At 46.7% G+C, this 14,082-nt stretch overlaps 1 protein-coding gene across 5 annotated transcripts in view; it reads left to right on the forward strand.

Moving 5' to 3' along the window:
- The window catches only part of Palm2akap2 (PALM2 and AKAP2 fusion), a 414,772-nt gene that overhangs the window by 388,617 nt on the left and 12,073 nt on the right, over positions 1-14,082 (forward strand). For 4 of the 5 annotated variants that reach the window (XM_041657131.1, XM_041657132.1, XM_041657134.1 and 1 more), the window contains one exon: positions 11,731-11,909. The exons of the other annotated variant lie outside the window; for it this stretch is intronic. In XM_041657131.1, coding sequence (XP_041513065.1) covers positions 11,731-11,909 — 179 coding nt within the window. The remainder of the gene's footprint in view (positions 1-11,730; positions 11,910-14,082) is intronic. 5 annotated transcript variants of the gene reach the window in all.

Genomic DNA, 14,082 nt, shown 5'->3' on the forward strand with positions numbered 1-14,082 from the left:
ATATGTTATTTGTTTGACCTCTCTAGCCACACCATGGAACCAAACTCCTGTTTTCTTCATCAAATTATGTACCAGTATTCATTTCTAGGTGATCACTGTGCCCGCCCCTCTGTGCTGTTTACCTCTCTTAGTAAAGAGACCCTGTCCCTTGTCCACCTTGCTCTGACTCACGGTGGCTCCTCCCAACCCTCTGCAGACCTCATGGTTTTTAGCACCACTGAATGACTCTTGGACCAAGTTGTTCAGGAAGGAAAGGGAAGGGAGGTGGAGGAGGAAGAGCGCAGAGATCTCCTTGATGGGCCTTTAATTCCTCCTGGTCCCAGGCCAGAGCCAGTTGAGTGCTTAAGGCAGGAAAACTGTCAGGGAAAGTTTTTGTTAGTGGTTAGCCACAAGATCGTGGCTTTTCCTGGCAATTCTCAGTTGTCAAGTTCACTTGAAACTCTTTGGGGCTGAGAGCTGGCTTGACACGGATGGCAGCTGAGCTTCCTGTCCTGGAGAAAAGTCTTTGTACCGCTTGATTTCAGCCTCAACTTGGGAGTTACTGCACAAGCAGGCGATGGTGATACTCAGAATGTTGGCAGCCTCGCGGATGGAGGCACAGTCTGTGTGTGTATTGGCTCCTCCCACTTACATGGAAGGCAGGTATCATGGTTCCCTCACAGCTGCCAGTTACTGCCAACTCTGCCTACCCTGTTGGGTTATTTCATTATAAACCTTTTCTAAAGTCCTTATTATGGTCGAATGGACACTATAACAAAACACCTTGGGCTGAGTAATTTATGAACAATAGAAATTTATTTCTTACAGTTTTATAGACTGGGATGTCCAAGATTAAGGCTCTGCAAGGACCCACATTCTGGTTTATAGATAGAACCCCCTCTTGATATCCTCATGTGGTGGGAAGGAGGAAGACACGTAGTCCCTTGTGGCCTCTTTCATAAGGGCATTAATCCCATCCCTGTTGACTCAGACCTCACTTTTGCGTCACCTGTCTGAAGCTCCCCGCTGAAAGCATCCACTGGTACCTACATTTCAAGGATGCATGGGGTTCCCAAACACCAGACCACAGCAGCAGGTATTCTGGATTCTCCACTAGGTCTCGATGGAGCCTCTCACGCATTGCCCCCAGCTTTACTTCTAACACATCAACTGTTGAGTGTGAGACGTGCTGCTACTTTGTCTGCATTTAGCTGATGCCCTCGTCAGGCTTCCCTGTTAGCATTGGGTTTGCCCTACAAGAAACCAGGGTTCCAGTGTTTGCTCCTTGACCTCCAGCAGCCTGGTTCCGGTTTCTCTAGAACCTTCTGTGTGGATGCTGGTCTCCTTCCCCATGTCTTATCCTCACAGCATTCATTTTAGTCCCTCTAAAAAGATAGTAATTGTCAGGTATGATGCCCATTTTTAATCCAATATTCAGGAGGCAGAGGCAAGAGGATCTCTATGAGTTCGAGCTCAGCCCGGTCTACATTGTGAGTTCCAGGACAGCCAGGTCTATGCTCTGTAGAAAGACCCATCTCAGAAAACAAACAAAAAAGTGCTGGGCCGTGGTGGTGGCACACTTTTAATCCCAGCACTCAGGAGGCAAAGGGAGGCGGATCTCTGTGAGTTCGAGGCTAGCCTGGTCTACAAGAGCTAGTTCTTTGACAACCAAAGCTGTTACACAAAGAAACCCTGTCTCAAAAAGCCAAACTGGATGTGGTGGGGGAGAGACAGTAATTTATCGGTGTGTATGTTCTGTCCTGATCTTGTTGCCACATTGAACATAGTCATAGTATGATGCACACAGACCCCATTAATTCATATTTATAGCCAGAATATGCAGAAAAGACACCATGGCTTCCTAGAATTACAGTGTGGAAAGATGAATCAAAATTTAAGTGAATAAAAACTTCACTTTTCTTTTCTTTCCACTCCTGGAAACCTCTGGAGTATTGCTTGGCCAGGGGGAAGCTGACACATTACTCTGGCAATTTGTGGCTTAGAACTTCTGGTTCCAACATGGACTTTTATGAATGAAATATTGCTAGCTCTCTTCTGCACCGCTTCATGCTTCCTGCCAGAAGTGACTCAGTTGGTTTTCTGTGTGATTCGGATCAGATTAATGATAGTAGGTGCCGAAAAGTAATAACTCACTCCTTATCTGGGAGAAATTGTGCTGGCCACGTGCTGCACCCTAAGACTGTAAGCTGATAAAATCCACCGAGAACGGGTGTGCCAGAGAAGGAGAGACGTGCAGATTCTTCCCCCTGTTAGCTAAGAAAACCTCCAAAGGCTAGGTATTGACAAGATGCGTGGAAGGTGTCTCCTTCTCCTACCCCCTATATAAAGGAGTGGTGAAGGCATATAATTCTATCTGCCTGGGAGGCTGAAGCAGGGACCTCATGTTCAAGGCCTGTCTGTGCTAGAGAGAGCAGGAGGCCAGTTTAGGTAGCTTAACAAGATCCTTTCTCAAAATAAACAAGGAAGGAAAAGGCTGGGGGAGTTCAGTGGTAGAGCGCTTGCTGAGCATGCACAAGGCCATGGGTTCAATCCCCATACCTGGGAAAGGAGAGAAAGGAAGAAGAAAAAAGAAGCCCCTTGACAGGTGTATGAGCCCAGTTTGAAGGGGAAACCCATACATTAGAGTAAAATACCCTTGAGGAGAGAATGGGGTATGCCTTCCCAAACATCTCTTAAAACCCAAGCAATAATTAAGAGCCTCCCCAAAGTCCTTGCATTTTGTGGGTGCCGATACCCAGTTCTCAGTGCTTGTATCTATTATTAGGTATCACCTGGTTTCATTCCCAGCTTCTAAGAACACCAGGGACATTCAGGGAGGTGGTGAGCAACTTTGTTTTCTGATAGTTTCTGTTTTCACACCGGATGTTGACCTGATAGAACAAGCTGGATGGTTTTTGAGGTGAAGTGGTATTATTATGGGGGAACGGTTAAAGAAAAAAAAGGTAGGTGTGAACATCGAGCCCCACAGCTTGGAGCATCTGCCTGTGTCTTTTCATAGTGGGTGACCAGATGGCTGTGTAGATAGGCTTAGTGCCATATCTCTGAAATCCTAGCACTCAGGATGAGACAGGAGGGTTACGGGCCAGCCTGGACAACACTGGAAAGTTAAGGCTAGCCTGAACAATGTAATAAGAACTTGTCTGAACATGCTCCACCCTCCATTCCCCGCCCCCCCCCCCCCCAATTCACTCACACAAAGAAAAATTTAGAGGAAATCTTGTTGTCAGTTTGGGCTATAGTTCTACATGAGTTGATTATTACCTTAATATAAAAAGTATTAACCGGCTTGTTACCCCTTCCTCTTTATTATCTTCAAATATCATAAAAGGAAATTGTAAGCAGAAAAACCCAAGTACTGGTGGATGTTAGAACAATGCCTCTGCAGTGGAGCCCATGGCTTGTTCTGTGCTAAGAGAGTCAGAGGATGACTGGGCGGTACTAGTGGCGCACACCTTTAATCCCAGCACTCGGGAGGCAGAGGCAGGCGGATCTCTGTGAGTTCGAGGCCAGCCTGGTGTACAAAAGCTAGTTTCAGGACAGCCAGCGCTGTTACACAGAGAAAGCCTGTCTCAAAAAGCCCAAAACAAACAAACAAATAAGCAAAGCCAGAGGAGGCCAAACTTCATTGCACCTGCTGGCAGCTGCTGGGGGGGTGGGGAGGATTCTTCTAGACTGTAATGGAATAAAACTTTCCATCAGGAAGTATGGCGAACCCAGTTTAGACAGCTCAGAGAAGTCCAACTGGCTGTGTGAAGCAGCCTCAGCTTTATGTGGAATGTCCAACAGGTGCTTGGTGTCCGTTGCTCTGTTTCCTGAACATTCTTTGCTGCGTAAATCTAATCCTGCTGGCTGCAGCTTAGCAAGACCTTAAAAGCAGTATGCAGTACTAGTTACTTCAGTTACTTCATTCATATTGTCTCATTTGCCAGCACTTAACTTCCTCTTCCTAATACATACACATGATATGAAGACATGAAACTATGTACACATGTGTACACATGAATGTATATACTCATACATAAACATTTTTTTTTTTGAGACAAAGTCTTATTCTTAGCTCAGGCTGCCCTGGAATTAATCTATCTGTCTATCTATCTATCTATCTATCTATCTATCTATCTATCCCCATCCATTCAACCATCTTTGTAGTTCTAAGCTATCAACGGCCTATGTGCATGGGTTTGGCCCAAAGAGGTGACCTTGATGGCTTGCTGGTATTTTCAGAACTGAATATAGGCTAAATTCCTGGCACTATTCAATGATTTAGGCAGATGGGGGCATGTTAGCTATCTAGGCTGGTTGCCTTATAAGTTTTCTCTGTCAGTTCATTTCCCAGGAAGAAGCTTAGCCATTCACTCCAGTGTCAAGTTCATACCCAAAACCTACAAAGGAACTGGATTAATCTGAGAATGAGCAGGGATTGGTGTTCGCTCTTTTGATTGAACACATGTTTGGCGTCATGAGATCAAAGTCAATGACATTTGGTCACTGGTAGTCATGGAGCATGATAGTTGCCTTTTAAACATTCTCTGTCCCTTTGAACTTCCCTGTACTTCACTGATCTTAACCCAACAAATGTCTTTCTTTATAAAGTACCCACTGTTTCTAAAGAAATCGATAAGAAAAGCCCACATGAATGCAGTGTTACTTTTGGACATTACTCTCAAAGGCTTTGAAAACTAACTGTCGTGCTCCAACCTGTCAATCTCGATCCCGAGAAGGATTAGACTACAGGCTGTCCTCTGTGCAGGCCCGTACATGGTCATGGCTTTCAAGTAACACCATTTGAAGAAAGCAAACCCTTTCTCTTCAGTTTAACTCCCTCCGTGGACGTCAGTTCTTTTGTATTCAAGTTGTGTTAGCCCCTTTGCTGATTGACCCTGGGTGATTGACCCTGCCTTGCCTCCTGGTTGTGCTCACACCTTGTGGGAGGCACCACATGGGGTCCTCATTGCTAACCTGTGCCTGGCTACTCCGTGCTCTGGGAATTAAGACAACTCTTTCCCAGGAATCAGACTCAGCCACAGACAAGGAAAGTCTTCAGTCTTAATCTTACAGAGAGGAAGTGAATCAAAAGGCCTAATTCTTGCAAGATCCCTGTTGAGGAATGTGAGCTAATCAAAGGCAGCTTGGGAGCAGGATGTCCCGACCCGTGACTGCTGGAGCCTGGACAGGATATGGCTGCGACTCCTACTAGACTTGTGTACTTCCCAAGGAGCTTGGCTTTTCGGATGCATTTGATCTTTGTGAATAAGTCTCTGGGAGGGTGTGGACGGCTGACTGGGAGAGGGGGATTATACAAAAGAACCAGTCAAGGATGGTAGGTTCTTTAAAGGAGCCAGTTACTCCTCTGGAGTCACATCTGAAGTTCAGTTCCGTGCTAGCTGTGCGAATAGTTCATTTCACCTGTTTCCTCGTCAGTAAGAATGGGAACAATAGAGTAACAGCCTTCCCAAAAATTTGAAAACACTGTCGGGCACATAAAAGGCTCCCAAGAATCGGTATTACCGGACTGGAGAGGTGGCTTAGTGGCGGAGAGCACTTGTTCTTTCGGATGACCCTGGTTCTGTTCCCAGCACTCACATGTTGGATCATAGCCATTCAGCTCCAGTTCAAGGGGTCAAAAAGCGCGTTTCTGATCTCTGCAGGTACCAGCCATGTATGTACTGTGCATAATACATGCAAGCAAAACTCTCACGTGCATGAGATAAATAAATCTTTAAAACTACTTTTTAAAATTAATTTAATTTCATTTTATGGACATCAGTGTGAGGGTTTCAGATCCTCTGAACTGAAATTACAGACAGTTGTGAGCTGTCATGTGGGTGCTGGGAACTGAACCTGGGTCCTCTGGAAGAGCAACCAGTGCTCCTAACCGCTGAGCCATCTCTCCAGCCCCTTAAAACTGTCTTTAAGGTTCATTACTATGGATTTATGGTTGCTTCTGGGCCTTAAGAAAAGGCCTAGAGACATCAGCAGTGCCACTGATAAGCTGTTCTTTTACAGTGGCTATGACCTCCAGATACATACCTGAACGTGCTGTATGGGTCGGTTTCATTCTAGTTGAGAGAACTCCCTTAGAATTAAGGTTTCCCATGTAAAACCTGACGTCGGGAAGGAGTTTTACTATGTCAAAACACAAAGGATGTCCATGCTAAAATGTACTCAGTGGCACTAAATTTACACACACTACCATAGAAGTGCTCCCTAGAGAATCTCAGAACAGAACACACACCTTTAACCCCAACACTCTTCAAGCAGATCTCTTGAGTTTGAGGCTTGCCTGGACTACCGAGTGAGTTCCAGGGCCGCCAAGGCTAGACAGAGGAACACTGTGCTGGGATTAAGGGCATGTACCACCACCATCCCAGCTTTATCTCTGTCTTCTAATCGCATTTTAAACCAATCATCTTCAGAGAAACAGAGCTCCTCCCCTCCTAGGGTCTCATTTTCTTCCATTCAGATTCACAGAGTAGCCCCCTAGACTCAGCGATCAATCCCCTCCTGCCTGCCCCAACTAACTTTGAAGCAACCATATTTGCTAGTTCTTCAGACTTATTCCACCTTCCAGGACCTTTCTTATTCTTGTGTTTATGATCTTAAAGTTCCCAGCGTCCCATTCTCCCACCTGGGGGCCTTCAAAGGAAGAGATAAAAAGAAGGAAGATTGCTCATGGTGTGGGGGTCACAGCAGGAGCTGCACAAGCCCACGTGTTTGGGGGGCTGATGATGAGGAAGTGGAAACTGCGGCTCTGGGTTCATCTGAACGGCTTCAGATGCTGGTTGACTCACACCCCCCGCCCCCCCCCCCCCAGCTATGTGAAGAAAAGAGGCCATTGACAGAGGCGCAGGCTGGGCACGTCATCTGGTGGGTGTTTTTGTTCAGTTTGGTTTGGTTTTTTAAATTCAAGTGGGTGATAGCTTTTTCTCTTGAGAAATGTTAGGAACAAAGGATCTTTGAGTTATGACCGTGGACTCTGCAGACAGAGGGTGCAATAATCGCCCAAATTCAAACTTGCTTTACATACTCATACAAAAATATCTAAACCTCTGGAGTCTGCATCTCAGGCTTTCCCGAGGAAGACTCGAGTCGGCAGGGATGACATGCTGTGCCCCAGCAGACACAGCCTTCCCTGTGTTCTGTGAGTAAGAAATGTTACACATTCTTTATTCTGCCCACTGCTGGTACAGCCTACCCGAGGGAAACCCCAAAACACAGCCAAGCATGGAGGTCTTCTCTGGACCAGAAAATGCTTTAATTATTTCTGGTGCATAGATAGGGAACACGTTCAGACTTCCTAGTTGCCTTTGCCTCTCTTGGTGGGAGACAGCATGGGCTGGTTCCAAGGAAGATCCTAGCGCCCTTCTTGCTTCTGAGCGTGCCTGGCTGTGTTGCAGCTGTGAATTTGACCCAGTGAACCTAGCAAGTGAAGGTTAAAATGAGCAGGTTGATCCATTTATTTCTGCCGGAACTAATTTTTATATTTAAAATAAATATTTCCAGTCTGAGTGTGATGGAACACCTTTGTAATGCCAGCTTGAGAAGTGGAAACAAGAGAGTCAGGAGAGGAGTTTGAGACCAGCCTGGGCTGCATTTTTTTTTTCAAAAGAAAAAAAAAAGATCTGGTTTATTTTATATTTTAAAATTTATTTGTGCTGAAGTAGATGCATTTGGGGAGGCTGAGGCAGGAGGATTACCATATATTACTGAAAAATGAGGACCCCAAGGTACGGTTGAGGAGAGGGTTTTATTGTAGGTATGAGGGCAGGGCATCTGGAAGAGTCAGACTGAACTGGGCCAGCGGGAAGGGAGAGAGAGAGAGAGAGAGAGAGAGAGAGAGAGAGAGAGAGAGACCAAGAGAGATCTAGAAGTGAAGCTAGCCAGGAGCTGAGGGCACAAGAAACCACTGGTCCAAAATGGCTGCGTTTATATAGGAATCAGAAGCCGAGGAAAAGGAAGCAGAAGCTCCACCATTGAGGGAGAGCTTTAGAGTAGGGGGTGGGGTGAGGAGTGATGGGTGGAGCCACAAGCGCTGACTGAGACTTGTTTCGGGTTTCTTGACCTAACAAGGGCGACATTACCACAAGTTTCAGGGACCAGGGCTTGGCAATCCTTAGGGAGGCTATTCTGCTGCTGACTGGACCCTTCTGTTCATGTGGGGCCGATTTTCACCCTCATGTCTTCATGTTTGCCTTCTTCCCCACTGCTAGTAACTGGGGTGGAGCCTAGGGCCTCACTGGTGCTGGGCAAGCACTCTGCTCCCCCCCCCCCCAATTAGTTCAGGCTGACCTTGAACTTGAGAGCTTCCTGCCTCTCTCTCCCTAGTGATAGGATTACAAGAGTTTACTACCGCACCCAACTTAATCTGCTTTTGTGGCCTGCTTTTTCTTACTTCTCCTCAAGGATTTCTCTCAATTGGGTGGGAAAGGCCCACCCCAGAGAGAGTCTGAATGGCAGAATACTAATCAGAGGACAGGGAAGCCATTTTCAGGTGTCATCGGGTACTTGACTAATCACCAAACAAATAGACAAAGTCAAGAGTGAGGTTTGATGGGCCCACCTGGGATGAAAGCAGGGGATACTGGAACAGTGACATCGCCATGACACCCAGGATAGTCTACAGTTTGAGGATTCTACTGGGGTCACAGAACCTGGGGGGCCTCCATGAGGCCATAGATTAATGTGACTAGTGGCCCAGACATATACACAGACCATATGCTTTATGGTCTTGTAATGACCCCCTGAACTCTGAGGTGCTGGAGGAGAAGTAGCAGAAGTCTCCCATCATCCTGTGTGAGAAGCCTTTGACACCGAACTCAGGACCCTGCGGAACAAGTCAGCTGCGGAGCAGTTCCTCTCCAGCTTCTCGGTGGCTCGTGTGACTCCTGAGGCTGGAGTCTCAGGTGTGACTTGAACCATACTGTGTAGGGGGGATGCTTGGCAGAGAAGGCGGACCAATATAGCATCTTGTGAAAATGCCAAGGGTGATGACAAGAAGTCTGGGGATGAAACATAGTTTCTCCGTTGTCTCTAGGGACCTGTGACAGTCCTTCCTTGGGCTTGGCTATCAGAAGCCTCTTCTGTCAATGACCTCCCTTTGGAGGCTGCTCCTCCAGGGCTGCGAAGCTAGCCTTGCTTCGTGTGCGACCTCTAGTGACTGTTGCTGGTATTGCTTCTTGCATCAGGGATGGGTTTTGTTCTGCTAGGCTATGGAATAATCGGGCTCTGTAGACCTGCTAGCCTCAAACTCACAGAGATCCACTTGCCTCTGCCTCTGTAGCACTGTGATTAAAATGTGTGCCACTGATGGGCTGGAGAGATGGCTCAGTCGTTAAGAGCACTGGCTGCTTTTCCCTAGGTCCTGAGTTCAATTACCAGCAACCACACGGTAGCTCACAATCATCTGTAATAAGATCTGGTGCCCTCTTCTGGCCTGCAAGCAGAATACTATATATAATAAACTTTTTTTTTAAAGATGTGTACCACTACTGCCCAGCTTCAATTTTTTTTTAACATTAAATACTCAGTAGTAAGTTTTAGTTGGTATGTACTAAGCACTCAAGGCTGAAATGGCCTTAACTCTAGAATTAGTTTTTAAAATTCAGCAAGTCTTCAGATGGAGGGGTGATGGGAAAATCTTGGTAAATGCTTGTCCAAATGATGTTTGTGATACGTATTTGGTCTTTATAGTCTTACCTAATTTCCATAATTAAAAAACAAAATTCATAGCTAATGAATTTGAAGACTTTGAAATATTATTTTACTGTTAATATAAAAAGACATTACCTGACTTATACAGGTTTCAGTAAGTTACTACTATAATTGTGGCTGTGAAGATGAGAGTCCTCTTCTCTATGCTAATAGCTGCTTTTCATCTGATCCTCAAATGCATGGCCTCATGTCTCCCCCTACACCCCTTAAAAATCAATACAATGAGTTAGAAGAGCTCATAGAGACCACGCCTTCCAAATGTTCATTTTCACAAGCATGGAAATTAAATCAAAGAAAATTTGAATGATTAGCTCACGGCTGAAGTGGATCTTTCAAGGAGACCTGTCTTCAGCCGCTTAGAGAGTTCAAAGAAGAGCAAGAGTTAAAAAGAACAAGGGCTTTTGCCGTTGGTGGCACCTACCTTTAATCCCCGCACTCCAGAGGCAGAAGCAGGTAGATCTCCGAGTTCAAGGCTAGCCTGGTCTACAGAATGAGTTCCAGGACAGCCAGGACTACACAGAGAAACCCTGTCTCAAAAACAAAACAAAACAAAACAAATCATAAAACAACAAAACCCCTGGGCTTTCTGGGTTACGTATGTAACCAAAAGGAGTTTGTGTGGCTTAAAGGCTGCAGCTCCCTGCCTCCCTTCTGCCTTCCAGAAACTCACTCAAGGCCTTCCTATAAGTCCTTCTACATGGCAAGGACTACACTAGACATCTGTGATGTGAAATGAAGAAAAGACTAAGAAATTCGGACTTTACCCCAACTCTTGAATGTATGAATGGACCCATCTATGTAGTTAGTGTGTTTGCTTCCTATTTCCTGTTGCAGGCTCCAAACATGTCATCCACAGTTGGCATGGTAAGAAAACTGTTCACCTTCTCTGAGATGCAGTTGAGTCTTTGTGGCACTGAAACCCCCATGCGTGCCTTGATCCAGAAGTGAAGGCTGAGGATTTCTCACTTGTGAGACAGGGGTCTCTGGGGGCTGAGGCACTCAGCTGGTAGAGGGCTTGCTTGGGTTCAGTTTCCAGCATTGCAGAAACCAGGCATTGTGGCTAAGCTTGGCATCCTTGCGCCTGGGAAGTGGAGGCAGGAGAAGTGAGTTCTGAAGCCAGCTGGGCCCTGTAGTGAGTTCAAGGCCATCCTTGACAACAGGAGATAAATGTCTTCAAAAGCAAAGCAAGTCTCCAAGGTCCCAACTCCTCCGACATCCTACTGTTGTGATCTATGATAGAGTACATATCCCTTGGCTATTTGGAGCCAGTGTCTGTCTCTGTCTGACACGTTTTTGAAGGATGCAGTTGGTTTTAGAGAATGTGACTCGGCCCCACACTGCTGTGTAACTATTACTCTAATCACCCTGCCCGACAATTCCTGAGGGGCAATCTCAAGAGCCAAAACCTGCCTTTCCAACTCTATCCTTAGTTGTCATTCTCGTCTTGTTCCAAAAAGCCTAGGTGCGTCTTCAAGTCTTTGACAGGTAAGGTAAATGAAGGAATCCGCCCAATTAAGACTGGTGTCTCCTGAGAATCTGGAGTCTCATTCTCCTTCAAAGACTTTGACAGGTCGGCTGGTAATCGGTTACTTCTGACGAGGAGGGCAGAGGATGCCAGGAGTGTTGGGGACCATCTTTGACTTCGGTGGCCTTCGTAGAGTCTCAACTTCCTCACCTGTAAGAAACTGGTCTCTACGATGCTGCCACTTCTGATAGCCTTATGCTGTGATCTGAGAAAATCCACGTCTCCACAGCCTTGGAGCTAGTGTCCTGTCTGTCTGTCTGACGTGTTGCAAAGTGCCTGCCACGCCCATTTGAGTTTGCTGACTCTCAGTCTGGTGTCCCTGTGGTGTGCGCTGAATGTGTTCTTGTAATGAAACCCTTCCACTTAACCACGACTCTGTTCTGCTCTTGATTTTGCGAGTGTGTGTGTGTGTGAACCAGTTTTTTTTTTCCTCTTTCTCAAAGCAGTGCTGAGAAGATAAGCTTAGAAAGGGTGTTCTCTTCATGTTGTTTCAGGGAAAATAGAGAAAGTCAAACCTCCTCCATCCCCCACAACCGAAGGTCCCAGCTTGCAGCCTGACTTAGCCCCCGAAGAGGCTGCCGGAACCCAGCGGCCCAAGAACCTGATGCAGACCCTCATGGAAGACTATGAGACACACAAATCTAAAAGGCGCGAGAGAATGGATGATAGTAGTGTAAGTTTCTCCTCCTTTCCTTTCTCTTTTCTGAGGGTGACTGGCAGCGTGGTATGCGTGTTCAGACCCGGATGTGTATGCGTTTGTCTGGCTGTCTTGCATCGTGGATCTGAAACCTATTTTTAAATGAGTGGTTTAAGGTGCCTCGGGAGGGTCTTGTTTCGTGTCACAAGAATGTCTGTGATCAAGAGCTGGTCCTGGCGGCTGAGTCAAGCTTGAGGTGGTGGGCAAGGCTGGTATGTGAGATGGTGGGTGTGGAGGAAGATAATGTCTGTGCAACACAGAAGAATGCACACTCTCTGGAAGCACCTCAGGCTTCAGAATCTGTGCCGTGATCAACCCTTGCATCCTTGTGTGTTGCACACTGCTCAAGAACTGTTTGGAGCTCTTTGTGAGCAGAATCGTACCGGAAATAGCCATCTTCTTTATTTATTTATTTGGTTTTTCAAGACAAGCTTTCTCTGTGTAACAACCCTGGTTGTCCTGGAATTTGCTTTGTGGACCAGGCTGGTCTTGAACTCACAGAGATCCACCTGCCTCTGCCTCCCGAGTGCTGGGCTTAAAGGCGTGCACCACCACCGCCCGGCTGAAAGAGCCATTTTAAAGGACGGCTAACAGCCACACCACTACCCATCTATTTTCAACGCTCAGAACTGTGCACATGCTGGTCATGTGCGCTGTGAGGGTAGTCGTCTGCTCTGTGGTTCCTTTGTCTAGTAAGAGACGTATGAGGTGCTCTGAGTGGTCCCCCATGAGCCTGGGGGCAGCCGAGGGTACAGACAAACACTCTAGACTCTCTGGTACCAGTCATTTATCTTTCATCAAAGCCCCCCCCCCCACACACACACACTCACCACTACACTGAGGTCACAAATAGCTTGGCTTGATAAACTACCCCATTTCTGCCTGTTGTCCCAGTATCTCTGTATAACCTCCTCTTTAACTCTTCAGAGCATCCAAGTTTGGATAAACTATGCAGTTACCCTCAACTAGAGTGCACTGCGGGTCACAATAGGAAGTCCCTGCTAGCTCCCTGCCTTTCATGTCCAGGCTGGATAATCCCGCATTCAAGAGTTTCTGAAATGAGTGCCACACGCTGAAGGCTTCTTTTCAACTAAGAGTGATAAAGAAAAGATGAAAACACACATCCCTTCTGCCTAAGCATGAAGAAACACTTGCTTAGCTACCCTGAGCGGCCAAGAGGCATCTCTGGATAGAACCCTGCCCTGGGTAGCTGCTACAGACTGGGTTTCACTGGGCAGTTGCCAGCAGCAACTGATGTCTACTAAGTCATGTTAGCGGCGCCAGTTGGGCAGTCCCTCTCTAGGCGCTGTTCATTGCGGGCTGAAGTGCAGGCATAGCAGCCTATGGTTTCTTCTCTCCCCACGATTCGACAGTGTACATCAGCAGCTTTGCTGGAAGCTAGCCCAAGAGTCGTGGACCATCCAGGGTGGCACACAGATGCTTCCTACATGTGTTCTATGGTTCTTGTGTGTGCTTTTAGCCCTGGATTACAGATGTGACGGGAGGGAAGCATGTTCCCAGCCTGGTGGCACAGGTCTCTAATCCCAGGCGCTGGGAAGCTGACTTAGGAAGACAACATAGTCCAGGTCTGCCGGCGACATAGGAGATGCTCATGTCATAGGTGGAAAACTAGACCCTCCGTCAGGCACACTGACACTCAGGCACCCACCTTAGGAATGCCAACCAGTCCCCATTTCCTCTTTGAATGAATGAGGTGGCCTGGAGTTAGCCTTCTAAAGCGCTGGGGGTCTCCTGTCTCTAGTCCACCCAAGGAAATCAAGCAACCTGTTGTTGACTAGGAAAGAAACCTTTTAATGAATCAGTTTGTTTTTTATTATTATTTGAAGGTGGGATGTCTTGAATGTTTCCTGGAATTGCCATAGAACAAAATCTGTCAACTGCTGAACATTTTTAGGGATAGGATGAAAATCTATCCAATCCCCTGTACCCCTCCCTGCCCCCTTTTAAAAGAGACCCCAATCTCAAAAAACGTACTCAAATTGCTTCTTGAGGAATTATGTGGGCATCAGGCAAAATTGATTTCCAAACCACCCACTGGCCTGTCTAATGTAGGGCACCTTTCCATTGTTTCGTGTACCAGAATGACAACAAGGAGGAGATGGTTGCTTGGTGGTGGCTATGTAGCTGA

The sequence above is a fragment of the Microtus oregoni genome, unplaced genomic scaffold, assembly GCF_018167655.1.
Source record: "Microtus oregoni isolate MIOR12 unplaced genomic scaffold, Mior012 000008F_ref0000371, whole genome shotgun sequence".
In the NCBI taxonomy this organism is placed as follows: domain Eukaryota; kingdom Metazoa; phylum Chordata; class Mammalia; order Rodentia; family Cricetidae; genus Microtus; species Microtus oregoni.